The sequence below is a fragment of the Oncorhynchus tshawytscha genome, linkage group LG03 (assembly GCF_018296145.1).
Source record: "Oncorhynchus tshawytscha isolate Ot180627B linkage group LG03, Otsh_v2.0, whole genome shotgun sequence".
NCBI classification, from domain to species: Eukaryota; Metazoa; Chordata; class Actinopteri; order Salmoniformes; family Salmonidae; genus Oncorhynchus; species Oncorhynchus tshawytscha.
The window spans coordinates 13,650,165-13,666,038 of NC_056431.1; the positions used below are offsets into that span (position 1 = coordinate 13,650,165).

Consider the following 15,874-nt stretch of genomic DNA (forward strand, 5'->3'; position numbering starts at 1 on the left):
CCCCATTTTCTCTCCTGTCTCTTTTCTCCCCATTTTCTCTCCCTGTCTCTTTTCTCCCCTTTTCTCTCCTGTCTCTTTTCTCCCCCTTTTCTCTCCCTGTCTCTTTTCTCCCCCTTTTCTCTCCCCGTCTCTTTTCTCTCCCTGTCTCTTTTCTCCCCCTTTTCTCTCCCTGTCTCTTTTCTCTCCCTGTCTCTTTTCTCCCCGTCTCTCTTGCCGTCTCCCTCCAGCTCTCCCTAATGGCTGTTGTTTTCTAACTTCTTCTCTTTTGGCTCTCTCCATCAGTCTTTTCTGTTTTTAAACAGAACGTTGTAACCTCCATGTCACCCCCAGTCCTCCCCCTCCTTATGAATCAGAGAGCAGGAACTCTCAATATGAATCAAGGAGGTTTTACTCTCCTTATCCACAAAAATGACAACAGGAGCTGGACTTTAAACAGGTCCAGTACTTAGAGAAATATGGAATGTCACAGAATGAATCACAGGGCAAGAACCCTCACTTTCACTCTTCCTCTTTAACACAACTCTGATTTGGTCGTTTCATCTCTAGTAAGCTCTGTTGAGCTACAGTAGCCAGAGGTGTCATGTCTTTTCAGTGTACAGTGTCCTCCTCCCCCTCCTTCAACATGCTTGGTTGTCGTAAATGTTAACATACATGTCCTCGCCTGCCTGCCTGCTGTCTCCTTTGTGTTAACAACTGCGGCTAATTTGTCCTCCAAACCACCGTTCCCCTATCTATCTAACCCAGCTAGAAGGTAGCCCCCTCCCCCAGTGAGGGGGAGCGGGACAGGCGTCCCGTAGCCTTCAAAGCTCCGGGCATTTCTCCTGTGGGACAGCCCAGAGCCTTTAATCCCAGCCTGGCTCCCACCAAAAGCCCCCTGGACGACAGTGTGCCTGCCATGGAGGATGTTGCCCCCTCTGCGTCATTAGACTAATTATGCTCCTGCACATCCCTTCTCTGACAGCGGGCCAGACTGTTTCCCCGCATGCACACACAGGCACCCTAACACACAAACGGTCTGCACACCAGTGAGCACTGAGTAGCATGATGTCTAGTACTTTGTGCAACCAATGCACTGTAGGGATATCAGTGTAATTGCACTGCATAGGAGTGAGTGTTGGAGGGTGATCCCGAGAAACAATTTCAGCTGTTTTCTTACACTCACTGCTCTCTCTTTCACTTTCTCTCTCTATATCTCCCCTTTTCACCCCATCTCTATGATAAAAATGGTAAATAATCAATGCCAGGTGACAGTTCAATGAAAGTATCAATTCAGCTAAGATATCTAGCTAGGGCTAAGCAACGTGAAAGCCAAGCACTTGCATAAACTCTTGTGAAGTTGCAACACTTTTGAAAGCTGTCCTTAGTTACAGTAATCTTATAATCCAGCTCTGTTGATATTACTTTTATAGTCATTTTTCACAGTTCTATTTTACAGTTTATATAAACCACATGCCTGAACCTGATCATACTTTACGTGGACACACGTCACATCAAAATGTTTGTTTTATAATAGCTGCACCCCCATACACACACACACACACACACACAAACCATCCCAAAAAACACTGCCAGTCATCCACTGCAGTGTAGCGGTGATGACCATGCTGGTAAGAATGTGCTAAATCTCTGTTGAAAGTGTTTTAATTCAAGTGTGTCCTTCGGGTCCACTGCATTGCTGGACAGTTTATAGAATTCATAGACACAGTTCAGACAGACAAAAGCCTTCTCTGATAAACATACCCAGTAATCACCACAACACGAGCCCAGATGAAGTTGTGCCTTGGGTTTTAGGAAACCCAGAGATTATGACTAAGCCGCTTATCTTTAAATGGTTATGACAAACAAAACAATGTGTGTAGAGGGGACTTCCTGTGTTGAAAGAGCCAGAGGTGGGGTGGGATGGGATGGGGGGGGGGCGGAGTCAGATTCAGAATGCTGCTCATCTCTTTCTTTCTCTATCGCTCTCATTCTCTCTCTATCATTCTCTCTCTCCCTCATTCTCTCTCTATCACTCTCTCATTCTCTCTCTCATTCTCTCTCTATCATTCTCTCTCACTCTCTCTCTCATTCTCTCTCTATCATTCTCTCTCTCCCTCATTCTCTCTCTATCACTCTCTCTCTCATTCTCTCTCACATTCTCTCTCTCTCATTCTCTCTCTATCATTCTCTCTCATTCTCTTTTTCTCTCTATCATTCTCTCTCTGTGTGTCTCTCTCTATCTTCCTGTCTCTCACGTTATCTCCCTGTCTCTCTCTCTATGTGTCTCTCTCTCTTTCTCTCTCTCTTTCTAAATATATATATACATATATCCCTGTCTCTCTCTGTGTGTCTATCTCCCTGTCTCTCTCTCTGTGTGTCTCTCTATATCTCCCTGTCTCTCTCTCTCCCTCTATAAATATATATATATCCCTGTCTCTCTCTCTTTATAAATATATATATTCATATATCCCTGTCCCTCTATCTCCCTGTCTCTCTCTCTCTATCCCCTTGTCTCTCTCTTTCTCCCCGTCTTTCTCTGTGTGATTCTCTCTATCTTCCTGTCTCTCTGAGTGTCTCTCTCTGTCTCCCTGTCTCTCTGTCTCCCTCTCTCTCTGTCTCCCAGTCTCTCTGTGTGACTCTCTCTCTATCTCCATGTCTCTCTCTGTGTGCCTCTCTCTCTATCTTCCTGTCTCTCAGTGTCTCTCTCTGTCTCCCTGTCTCTCTGTCTCTCTCTATCGCCCTGTCTCTCTGAGTGTCTCTCTCTCTGTCTCCCTGTCTCTCTGTGTGTCTCTCTCTGTGTGTCTCTCTCTTTCTTTCTGTCTCTCTCCATCTCCCTCTCTCTTTATCTCCCTGTGTGTCTCTATCTCCCTGTCTCTCTGAGTGTCTCTCTCTGTCTCCCTGTCTCTCTCTATGTCCCTGTCACTCTGTGTGTCTCTCTCTATCTCCATCTCTCTGAGTGTCTCTCTCTGTCTCCCTGTCTCTCTCTTTCTCCTTGTCTCTATCTCCCTGTCTCTCTGTGTGTGTCTCTCTGTCTCCCCCTCTCTCTCTGTCTCCATCATTCTTTTTCTCTCTATCATTATCTTGCTCTCTCTCGCTGTGTCTCTGTTCCAGTCTCTCTCTCTCTCTCTCTCTCTCTCACTATCTAGTTATCTCACTCTCTCTTGCTCTCACTTTCTCTCTATCCCTCTCTACACCCCCACACATTGTTTGGACCCTACACTGCAAGAGCAACCCACCAAAGCCCTTTCAATAATGCCTCTTTCACACTGCACTATACACACACACACACACACACACCATACAAACACACACATATGCCATAAACACACACACCCTACAATCTTCCTGGCCTTGTGGGATGTATGGGGGCCTCTCCTCCTCTCCTGCCCTGAGCTCAGAGAGTTCAGATACAGATTACAGCTGGGGAGAGCTAGCACCAGTGCCAGCACCAGTTTTGTTTCACCTTTGAGGCTGGTGTGCTTTCACTATTCCTGCCGACCAGAGCCAGGGAAGACTAAACAGAGTTGTATGGTAGGGCCCTATATCGCACTGGCTGGACCCCAGGAATGTGTGGGTCAGCGTTGGGCTGACGTGCGCTGCGAGCCCCTCTCTGCCTGGTCAGGATGGAGCGGAGCTCAGAGCACGGCTGGGCTGATTAATGGACACAGGCTGAAGGGGGGCCAGGGGGAGAGAGGGGCTCCGTGCCTACCTCAGCAGTTTCGCAATCCTGCTGCTTTTCATTTTCTCTCTCTCTCTCTCTCTCTCTCTCTCTCTCTCTCTCTCTCTCTCTCTCTCTCTGTCTCTCTCTCTCTCTCTGTCTCTCTCTCTCTGTCTCTCTCTCTCTCTCTCTCTGGGGGTGTTTTATATTAATGATGTGGGGCTTTTCAGCTTTCAGTGGTAACCTCTACAACATTCCATGAAATTGATTTGTTTATGAGATGGCGAAAGAGCATATCAACTGAGCAGATAAACTATTTAAAGGCATTCTATTTTTGACAAAGCCTTTCAGTAGAGAATTGCAACAGCTGAAATAAACCTTGCTCACAGGGTGTGGCCACTGTCTGTGATGCAAGGCTGACCTCTAGTGGTGAATAGGGGGAACATGTTTGTACTGTGCCATACTACAGAGTTACTCCCTGGACAGCCATCGTCACACCCATTCTCTCTTCATATTCATCTTATTCTGTATATCCTCATCTGAAAGTGCAGCTCCTGCCATGACCCTCAACCAGCTCACTGTGTAAAGTCATGTAGATCACTTGAAAATATCAGAGTTTAATCTACAACATAAATCATTATAAAGAGACTTTAAAATTGATACATTGGACAGGCTGTGTATAGAAACAGAATTGTTTTCTTTCCTTGGTAAACTCAAAAGGCACCTTTTAACCAGATGCCAGCAGTTGACTAACAAGAGTTTTCTGTTCAATGTTTTTTCCATCTCTAGGGCAAGGCAAGGGGAGGAAGGGTGAGCGGCGGGGCGAAAGGAGAAATCATGACAACCGCCGGGACAAGGACAGCCAGGGGGAAGGCCGGCGGGAGAGGAAGAAGGACAGAGAGAGAGAGAGGGGGGAGGCAGGTGACCGGGAGGACTCTGAGAACAGGAACAAGACAGAGCAAAGACGCCGAAGAGGCCAAAACAGAGACCCTGTTGTCTCACCTGAGGGAGGAGGTCCTACACAGTAACAGAGCCTGGAGGAGCCCTCTCACTCCACCCCCTCTTTGTCCCCCTCGCCCCCTCAACTCCTTGCTGAAGGGGTGCTGCTGCTACCTGTATTATTTAAATATATACTGTATATGCACAAGAGATGGGGTCACTCGATCGGGCCACTACAGACTCTAAGGACTTCTCCCCTACATACCTACCTATTTGCCCCCTCCACCACACACCACTGAGAGGCCGCCTCCCCCTTCCCGTCCTGTCCTCTAGTTTCACCAGACCAGAGAGACCCAAGAAGGCTCTTAATTGGACGGGATTGAACAAAACTGCTCTTGTGATTGGATGGGACTGTACAGAGAGGAGAGGAGTGAGACATTGAAATGTGACAGTATGGGGATGATGATGTGTTTGTCATTGGGAGTCGGGACAATGTAAATGCTTGTTGAATCGGTTATTTAAAAGGCTCCCGCCCAGTTAAAAACAAACTTTGCGTCTTGGTTTCAATGTAGGTTTAATTTGTGACATTATGTAGAATTGTTGTTGTTGTCTTTATGTTTTTGTTTGTTGTTTTTTTGCTGAGTAAATTATCATGGGATAGCAGTAACAGAAAGACAGACAGTTAGATGTGGTTACTGCATCCAGATGTATAGTAAACATTTGAGACAAACCAACTGAATTGATTTTGTGAAAGAATGAGGACGGATCCCAGTGTTTTCCACCCAACTTATTATTGGTCATGTTTGTCCTGGACAAAGTGCTAGTTTGCCTGTCTGTGTAAGCAGGATCTGTGCTTTCACTAAAGCCACCTGAGCAGAAATCAAAAGCATCTGTATGTCAAATAAACTATAATGGGTTTGTACTTGTCTTTGTTTTTTCATTTGTTATCTTTGGGTAATTCTATGCCTGAAAATATTTTTGGTATCTCAGATTGTTCTGGCAACTGTCACATGAAACCTTTATTCATGGGAAGGATGTTTGGCTTTTTCAATTTGTATCACAAACCATTTGGGGGAAAATCATGATAAAAGTGGACCATTTCTAAAATATATATATATTTCAGAAACAAGACACTCCATATTTTAGAGCACTCGATAAGGAGTATAATGACACCACGATGTTGTCTTTATCATGTACAGTTCATGGATCATCTTACAGGGGACATCTATAGGTCTAAAAGGGACGAATTGGCCACTCTCATCCCACAAAAATAGTTTGTGGTACAAATCTAAAAAACATATCAAACATCCTTACTCCCATATGAAGTTTCTATGTGAAAATATCTAGAAAATTCGGAGATAACCTAAATATTTTTGGGAAACGCTAGTATGGAATCGCCCCTTTATTATTTGTTAACTACATCAATAAACACTCTCTGGAGACCTGCCTTTCTAATTGCAGATTGACTGCGTTTGCTTCGTTTTTGCAAGTCTTTTGAAGATATATACATCCTAAACACAGTTGTTTGTAAGTTTATTTTTCACATAAATTGCATTAAATAGATGGTCATAGATAGTCAATGAACTGTCAGTGACATGCTGAATCAAATCCACCACAACCTTACTTACCCGTATTCATGACTCCAATTCCATTGCATTACATTGAGCCATTAGTTTGTCCCGTTTTGCCTTGTGAGGGGAATGGCCCGACGCTGGCCAAATGCTCTGTCTAAATGCAAATACACTTTCGGTAACATTTGGAATTTAACTTTCATATAATCGAGAAATATTCTATTATATCCAAAAGATACACTTACTGTACGCAGTTTAGGACAGTTGCACCCAGTTGTATTTTGAGAAATACATGCGATCCAGTCGGAAATGTGGAATGGAATAGACCAATAGAATGGACCAATAGAAATGAGAGCGCAAAGATGAGAGGAAGTGTGCTATCCGAGGTGGTGTGTGAAAACATCCAGGTGCAACTTTGCAAAACTGCTCACAGTAAGTGTATATTTTTTAATTTAATAAGAATACAATTGAAAGAATCTTTCTCGCTTACATGAGAGTTAAGTTCCAAAGGTTTATAAAACCGTAGTGCTAGAAGGATTAATAACGTTTCTTAACATTAAAACCGAGTGTTGGGATTGTAGTCGTTGATCCAGCTGTTGTCCATACATTCAATTGAGAACTCAAGGGCTGGGTACACTGTAACTAAAACTAAACACTGTAACTAAATATGAATAATTAAGTAACTGGTTCCACAGCCTTTTTTTTGGTTTACTCAACTTTTCATTTTTAGTTTTCCAACATGAGGAAAGGTAGGCAAAAATTCAGTGGGTCTTAAAATGTGTTTGCTCAATTTTGTCTCATATGTTAATTATACTAGAAAAGTATTATTTTACCAACAGAAAAAGGCTGTAGAAACAGTTACACACACAGTGCTTTTAACATCCAATGTTTTCAACTTACATATTTGACACCTGATTACATTGTGCAAACTCACAACCTCTTGGTTCACAGCATACCAATCTTCCTGCTATGCCACCACGTCTGTGTCAATAACATATTGGACACATGTTGACATACATGATTGCATTGTGCATGTTATTGTCTAATGTAGGGGAGAGTGAGGTATGTTGTCACACTTCTCACGCTGTCTAACATTTACTGGGGACAATACATCACAATGGTATAAATGTATACCAAATGAAAGAAGTACGTCTTGGGCACTTATGTTGTATTCATTACATCTTCTTATCTTATTTCAGTATGGAGTTGTAGACCGTTAAATAGAGAGTGTGCACTTGTGACAATTTACCCCATAAGCAGGTAAATTGTCACATTACGTCAGGTAAGTTGTCACATTGGATTATCAACAAATAAGAACACAAATAATTAATTGTCTGACAAATTGGGACTGATTGCTCACCTGCTGTGCAAGTCCCATAAAGCTGCCAGATGGGCAGCACACAGGGAGAGAGTGGGGGAAGAAAGGACTCTCGTATAGTTGGGGACGGTTGCGGAGGTAACAGGAGTTAGTTCATTTTTGATCCCCACAGGATACAGCAAGACCAGGAGCCAAGAAGTTGGTATCCTGGAGAGGGTCTCGTGGTGGAGACCTATTATTTTCTTTTGAACTATTATTAGAATAAACACCTATTAGAATAAACACCTCACGGACTCTGTCTGTGTCTGATCTGTGTAAAGGTTTTGACCCAACCCCCTGGTCTGCCACAAGTCTTAACAAATCAGACGAGGTGTTTGAACACACTAATGCACAGTTTTGTAACAGTCTATACGAGTGCATCCGTATCTGACTAATCAGACTCATCTTCAGAGTCTCAGTTCTGGCAAAACATAAATTGCCTGGTCTGAGGTGCAAACATCATGGGCCCATTTGTTGCATCTCACACACTTCACCCAGGTCTCCTTTGGAAGGCTGTTTGGAAATGGCTCCACACAGATGAGGCAGAAGCACTCCTCTTCATCTGATGATGACTCTTCTACCATTTTTCTTTTTTAGCTGTGCATTTCTAGTACCTGCTTCACTGAGTTAGAATTGCAGTTTTGCGCTGTTTTCTTCCTTTGCAAGCTGGTTTTTAGGGGCCAGCTTTTTGATATAGCTGGATCTCCTCAGGAGTTGGTAGTCCGCTATCAGCAATGCTGAGCTCGCAATAGGCAGGGCTGGAATGGTGTGGCATAAGAACTGGGCAGGTCTGAGCTTGCAATAGGCAGGGTCTGGGGCCTGGCATGTTGGGTTCTGAATGGGGCGATCTGAAAGGTTGTACCCCAGCCAGCCTGAATGTTCAAGGGGCTTGCAGCCAGAGAGTAGGCGATTACAACAATTGTTAGTAGCTACTATCTTGTCTCATCGCTACAACTCTCCGATACACAACCCAACACACTGTTTCTTAACACAGCGCGCATCCAACCCGGAAGCCAGCCGCACCAATGTGTCGGAGGAAACACCGTGCAATCTTGGTTAGCGTGCACTGCGCCCGGCCCGCCACAGGAGTCGCTGGTGTGCGATGAGACAAGGATATCCCTACTGGCCAAACCCTCCCTAACGACGCTATGCCAATTGTGCGTCGCCCCACGGACCTCCCGGTCGCGGATGGTTACAACAGAGCCTGGGCGCGAACCCAGAGTCTCTGGTGGCACAGCTGGCACTGCACTACAGTGCCCTTAACCCTTAGCCACCCGGGAGGCCTGGAATGTCACAAATTGACATTGTCTTCCCGGCATTGTTCCTCATCCAGGCATCACACGCGGTGTTGATGTGCATCTTTAGTGGCCCGTAGACAGACCTGTCTAAGGGTTGAACCCGACAAGAGCAATGGGGTGGGAATTACAGCATAATTATGCCATTTTCTTTGGCATGATTGAGTCCGTCACTGGACAGAAGAGACTCGTGGTTTTGTCCAGAAGGAGTGAACAGGGCTTTTCCTTTGAGCACTTCGTATGCTCAATGAAATGTTTCAGGAAGTCAACAAAATGCACATATTTCATCCACCCAGCGGGATTTGCCAATCCTTTGCTGCCAGATGGCCCGTTGATCAGGAATTGATCGAAGAAGTTGACACGGGGAATATAAAATATGGAGGTATATATTCCCTGTGGCTGAGACAGCACAGGCCAGTGTGACGAGGGTTCCCCTATACAGAAAAATCTAATATTGATTAAATAAATTAATCAAATCAGATTAATTGACACAGACATGGTGGCATATCAGAATATCATGAACCAATAGGTTTTGAGTTCAAATCCCAGGTGAGGACATGTTGGATAATAATTACTGTAAAAATGAACATACACAGTGTGATCATATATGTTAATGTGTATCAAATATGCAAGTTGAAAACATTGTATGGTAACAGTGCTGTGTGTGTAACTACACTGGACAAAAATATAAATGCAACAATTTCAAAGATTCTACTCAGTTACAGTTCATATAAGGAAATCAGTCAATTGAAATGAATTCATTAGGCCCTGAACCATTGTTTTCACTGGAAATACAGACCTACATCTGATCACAACTTTTTTTTTTAATTAAAAAATTGGGGTGTGGATCAGAAAAACAGCCCGTATCTGGTGTGACCACCATTTTGACTGGTGTAGGGTGTCATTGTAAATAAGAATGTGTTCTTAACTGGCTTGCCTAGTTAAATAAAGGTTAAAAAAAAACTAAACATCTACGGACTGACCAATGGTATACACAAATGGGCGTTTTCTAATATCAAGGAACGCCCACCTTAAGAAACGCCCCGAATTGCGGTCTGCAATTACTTCATATTGCACTTCTCCGCTGATTCGAGAAAATTGTAATGTGCGTGTGCTGTGCGTGATTACGTACAATTAAGGTAGTCATCACGTTAACAGGCTAAATACGCTAGACTTACTACGCTGCTTTTTGTGAAGGAGGAAAACAGACGGGTGAGTTTAACTTAACATTTCTCGCTATGCAGCTAATTTAGATAAATGTGTATGATTTAAGGTCAATGTAATATTTAACAATACAAGACGCGCACAATGACCGATAAATCTAACATGCGAAATTACAGTCTCGGCTAAGAGAGAGACGTGACGAGCTCTGGCTTTCTTTGTCGACGGAGACTGCAAGCTAACGTCAGCTAGCTACGTTGTCAGTCCTAGATACTTGGATACAACACGTCTCGTTGTTTTTATTCCTCCTGGGGGTGGGTAACGTTAGTTCAAATCAAAGTTAACAGACTAGCTAACGTCAGTTTGTCGCCTTTTCAATGTGAATAACACCGTCACCGAAAATATCAAAATATTGTGGTCGTAGTTCGCTACGATAATGTTATGTAAATGAGAATGCTGTTGAGTTTGCTAGCTCGGAGATTAGCCAACGTTAGTTAGATAACGTTACATGGCTAACGGTGGTTTATCCTCGAAGGAAGAAGGGGGGGGGGAAAAAACTGTTGTTCGCTAACGTTTGCTGTCATCCGTTTTTGGTAGGACTGTATCACGATATTTTTTTCCATGGCGCAAATTTTAACGAAGCAGACTCGACTCTTTGGTCCTTTCAATAGCTATAGCTTGGAAAATAAAATATTACACTGGGTAATAAGTGACACTGGATGACATAATGTTTTGTTTGTAACATTAGGGCTGTTTTCCAAAATAAGTTAAATCTGCTTAATGTTTTGTTTCCTTGCCACGATACTAACGAGTATCGCGATACAGGTCCTGCCAGTTAGCTAGCTCACATACTGACCATACTGCTCACATCGCTTGCGTGCAAAATAAATTCAGACATGCATGTTAAGGGCCTCCTGAGTGGCGCAGTGGTCTAAAGCAGTGTTAGCTGCGCCACTAGAGATTCTAGGTTTAAGTCCAGGCTCTGTCGCAGACCGGAGACCCATGGGGCGGTGAACAATGTGCCCAGCGACGTTAGGGGCAGCGATGTCCTTGCACACTAGTGACTCTTGTGGTGAGCTGGGAGCAGTGCACGCTGACATGGTCACCAGGTGTACAGTTTCAAAGAATCAGTGTGGCTTGGTTGGGTTGTGTTTCGGAGGATGCACGGCTCTCGACTTTCACCTCTCACGAGTTCGTACGGGAGTTGCAGCGACGAGAAGAGATTATAACTACCAATTGGTTACCACGAAATTGGGGAGGAAAAAGGGTAACAAAATAACCTGTTAATAAATCATTGCATCCACACTGCTTGCACAGGTCAACAAGTGTCTGCGTAGCCAGGCGATAAAATAGAACTTACATGCTGATCAAACCAGTCGTGTACGCAAGCTTTGCAAAATACATGTACACGTTATTCAGTCATTGCACCCACACTGCTCGGGTGCACCTGCGTGACCAGGCGCTAAAATAGTATAATTGGTCCTATTTGGGTGAATTGAAGATGAACTTAGGTCCAAACTTCAGTCGGTTGCAGTAATGCACCTCAAGTTGGTTGCCAACTGCCATATAAGGGCCAAAATGTCATTGTTAACCTGTCTAGGAACGGGGTTCCGCTAGCTCGCCAACACCCAATGAAATTGCAGGGTGCAAATTCAATCAGCAGAAATGTCATAATTAACATTTCTCAAACATACAGATATTAGACACCATTTTAAAGAGAATTCTCGGTAATCCAACCACAGTGTCCGATTTCAAAAAGGCTTTTCGGCGAAAGCAGAACATATGATTGTTAGGTCAGCAACTAGTCAGAGAAACCATACAGCTATTTTCCAACCAAAGAGAGGAGTCACAAAAAGCAGAAATGGAGAGAAAATTACTCACTAACCTTTGATATTCTTTATCAGATGACACTCCTGGGACAACATTACACAATACATGTATGTTTTGTTCAATCAAGTTCATATTTATATCCAAAAACCTCAGTTTACATTTGGCTTTGCCATCCTGTGAATTTGCACAGAGCCACACAAATTTACAGAAATACTCATAATAAACATTGATAAAAGATACAAGTTATTCACAGAATTAAAGATATACTTCTACTTAATGCAACCACTGTCAGATTTTTAAAAAACTTTATGGGAAAAGCAAACCATGCAATAATCAATGAGTACGGCGCTCAGAGACCAACACAACCCAAAAAGATATCCGCCGTGTTGAAGTCAACAAGAAGTCAAATAGCATTATAAATATTCACTTACATTTTAATCTTCATCAGAATGCACTCCCAGGAATCCCAGTTCCACAAATGTTTGATTTGTTCGATAGTTAATATATGTCCAAATATCTCTTTTTGTTAGCATGTTTAGCACAGTATTCCAAATGCATGACGCACGATCACTAGCAGCAGACAAAGTCAAAAAGTTCCGTTACAGTCCGTAGAAACATGTAAAACGAAGTATAGAATCAATCTTTAGGATGTTTTTAAATATCTTCAATAATGTTCCAACTGGAGAATTCCTTTGACTTCAGAAATGCAATGGAACGCAAGCTACCTTTCACATGAACGTGTCACCAGCTTGTGGGTCTCTGGCAGACCTCTGACTCAATCCCCTCTCATTTACCCTCACTTCACAGTAGAAGCATCAAACAAGGTTCTAAAGACTAATGACATCTAGTGGAAGCCTTAGGAAGTGCAATATGACCCAAAGACACTGTGTATTCAATAGGCCAAGAGTTGAAAAACTACAAACCTCAGAATTCCCACTTCCTGGTTGGATTTTTCTCAGGTTTTTTCCTACCATTTTTAAATTTTTTACCTTTTTATTTTACTAGGCAAGTCAGTTAAGAACAAACTCTTATTTTCAATGACGGCCTAGGAACAGTGGGTTAACTGCCTGTTCAGGGGCAGAATGACAGATTTGTACAGTGTCAGCTCGGGGATTCGAACTTGCAACCTTTCGGTTACTAGTCCAACTCTCTAACCACTAGGCTACCCTGCCGCCCCATATGAGCTCTGTTATACTAACAGACATCATTCAAACAGTTTTAGAAACTTTGGAGTGTTTTCTATCCAAATCTACTAATAATATGCATATATTAGCAACTGGGACTGGGTAGCAGGCAGTTTACTCTGGACACGCTTTTCATCCAAACGTGGAAATGCTGCCTCCTAGCCCAAACAGGTTAACTAGCTAGTGTATCGGTCATTTCATGATGACCGACATGGTGACCGATTTCATTTAGTTGAAAATAATCAAATATAAATAGTCTTTCAATTATCTGAAAACAATTGACTTATTGTCATTCCCGTATTGTTTACTTTCCCGGAATCGTAAGTTCATCTATTGATTTAAAAAAAAGTCTGTGCGTTAACCTTTGTTTCCTTTTGGCAGTGAGACATTTGAACAACCACCAAAAAGCCTAATGCTACATTGGCAACATTAGCAGATATCACAGTAAGTAGCTACTACAGAATCTCTGCCTGTCCTGTGTGTAGCTAAATACACTGAACAAGTTAAAGCAGTTTATTGGTTGATTTAGTTTGACAACTATGATGCTCGTAGTTCACATTAACATCCTTTTCTGTGTCTCTTTGCCCCCCACCCCCCCAAAGTACTTCCTAAGGATGGCTAGCTGTGGTGAGGTTGACCACACTGTGAGCTCGCTCCCATCCAGTAAGAAGGGGAGTGGTGACTCTGCCTGCTCTGTTTCCAGTGGCTCATCACCTGCCCTGCCTGTCCCAGAATGTGCAATTTGCCTGCAGAGCTGTGTCCACCCTGTCCAGCTACCCTGCCGCCATGTCTTCTGCTTCCTGTGTGTGAAAGGGGCGTCCTGGCAGAGCAAGCGCTGTGCTCTCTGTAGACAGGAGGTTCCCGAGGACTTCCTGGAGCACCCCACTCTGCTGTCCCCCGAAGAGCTTAAGACCGGAGGGTGGGGTGCCACAGGGGACAATGCCTGGTACTATGAGGGGAGGAATGGCTGGTGGCAGTATGACGAAAGGACCAGTCGTGAGCTGGAGGATGCTTTCTCCAAGGGCAAGAAGACTGCTGAGATGCTGATAGCCGGGTTCCTGTACGTAGCCGACCTGGAGAACATGGTGCAGTACCGGCGCAATGAGCACGGCCGCCGCCGCAAGATAAAACGGGACGTTGTGGACATCCCCAAGAAAGGGGTGGCGGGCCTCCGTCTGGACACCGAGGGTGGCGCGCAGGGGTCCGCTGCGGCAGGGAGAGGGAACTCTGCAGACGGGGCTGATACTTCATCAGCCGCAGTGCAGCAGGCTGCAGCATCTCCAGCTACCTCCACAGTCCTGTCTGCTCCTGCCAGGCCTCCCACCTCTCTGGGGGGCCAGCCTGGCAGCCCGACCAGCCCCTCCCTGGAGGACACCCTGGCCCTGCTCCACATCAGTCCCACAGATGCGCCAGAGAGGGCTGAGGTTGGGGAGGGAGAGGAGGGGGAAGAAGAGGCCACTGCTACACCCTCCATGTCATCTGGTCCTAACACCTCTGTGGATGGTTCTGGGGACTGGAGCGACGATGAGGGTGATGGGGAGGCAGTGGATCCCCGGGAGCAGAGACTGCGTTTGGGGGAGAGCCCAGAGGACAGGTCCCCCCCTGGGGCTGAGGCCTCCAGCAGCAGTAGTGTGAGGTCGCGAAGGCCTGACGGCCAGTGTACTGAAGTGTGAGCTCAACTCATCTTGAACCTCTGCACTGTAGCTAACATTCTCAGTTAATATAGGACTCTGAAACCGACTCAAACCAACCCCGCATATAACTGTCTCAAGGCAAGGAGATGCTTATTATATTAGACTTTAAAGATGAAAATTACCCCCCTTAAAATTAGTGATAATCTACATTTACTGGTGGGCCTTGGGAGCAAAGTCTTTCCCCATACAACTTGTTAATTGAGCGTTGAGTTGTTTCGTGTAAGTTGTTTGAACGGTCCCTTGTCTCCAGTGTGTGTGTGTGTGTGATGCAGCCGTGTTGAAAGTTGGAGACTTTTTATTTTAAGAGACATGGGGTGGCAGGTAGCCTTGTGGTTAGAGTATTGGACCAGTAACCGGAAGGTTACAAGATTGAATCCCCAAGCTGACAAGGTACAAATCTGTCATTTTGCCCCTGAACAAGGCAGGTAACCCACTGTTCCTAGGCAGTCATTGAAAATAAGAGCAAATTCTTAACTGACTTGCCTAGTTAAATAAAGGTTAAATTAAAAATGCATTTAGCTGAATGGGGTAGCAGCCTTTTACCAGCTAGTTGTTTTGATCAGATCAGTGGTTGTTTTTCACTATGCAGCAGCTTGGTGTGTTGCGCTCTAGGCTGCTCCAAAATGATTAACACCATGCTCCATGACCTCTCTGATCAAAGTCAGACAACATTTTAATTTAAGTTGCTGATTATTCATCTGAAATGCTAGTCTGTTTCATAACGTTTGCATGTGTTTTAAGAGAAACACTACTGTTGAGGAGGAGGACTGGTGTTTTAGATTTTAGTTTGATTAACTGTTTTAAAATGTTTTCCCTCTGGTTGTAAATTCTATTGTGATTACTATGACGATAAGAGAAGAGCAATGGTTGCTAAGTGGTTTGCTGGCTGTCTCCAGAAAAAACATTTGAAGTTTTAAATGTGTTTTTCTTACCAGCTTACTGTCAATGTCATCTGGTCAGTTTGGTTTGGTTTGTAATCTTTTGTTACATGGTTTGTAATTTTAAATAAAATGTGTGTATTCATCAACCCAAAAGGTTGATATGGGAAGTATTGTTTTTGTTGAATGGAAGCAAAAGACAAGCTTGTCACATACCAACACGACTAGCGACATGCAAGAAATAAGCTCTCTTGTATCAAATCTGGTCACAATGCATTTTTTCCTGATATTTCTCATGTGACAACTCGACACTATATATACACAAGTA

General features: G+C 44.0%; 2 protein-coding genes across 3 annotated transcripts in view; both read left to right on the forward strand.

The window, feature by feature from the left end:
* LOC112227748 (R-spondin-3) overlaps positions 1–6,038 on the forward strand; it is a 45,688-nt gene extending 39,650 nt beyond the window's left edge. The window contains exon 6 of the mRNA XM_024392597.2: positions 4,427–6,038. Within this exon, the coding sequence (XP_024248365.1) occupies positions 4,427–4,665 (239 nt within the window). The 3' untranslated portion in view covers positions 4,666–6,038. The remainder of the gene's footprint in view (positions 1–4,426) is intronic.
* A 451-nt stretch (positions 6,039–6,489) lies between these two features.
* LOC112227735 (E3 ubiquitin-protein ligase rnf146) lies at positions 6,490–15,716 on the forward strand. 2 transcript variants are annotated; one of them, XM_024392586.2, is made up of 3 exons: positions 6,490–6,579; positions 13,356–13,418; positions 13,577–15,716. In XM_024392586.2, the coding sequence occupies exon 3, from the start codon at positions 13,589–13,591 to the stop codon at positions 14,645–14,647; it is 1,059 nt and encodes a 352-aa protein (XP_024248354.1). In that variant the 5' UTR covers positions 6,490–6,579; positions 13,356–13,418; positions 13,577–13,588; the 3' UTR covers positions 14,648–15,716. The 2 variants fall into 2 exon arrangements, with proteins under 2 accessions (XP_024248354.1, XP_024248346.1); XM_024392578.2 differs by lacking the exon at positions 6,490–6,579 and adding an exon at positions 9,913–10,011.
* The last annotated feature ends 158 nt before the right edge of the window (positions 15,717–15,874 follow it).

Bases quoted from the DNA above. Each gene is read 5' to 3' on its own strand.
- LOC112227735 (XM_024392586.2), top strand. From the start codon at position 13,589: ATGGCTAGCTGTGGTGAGGTTGACCACACTGTGAGCTCGCTCCCATCC.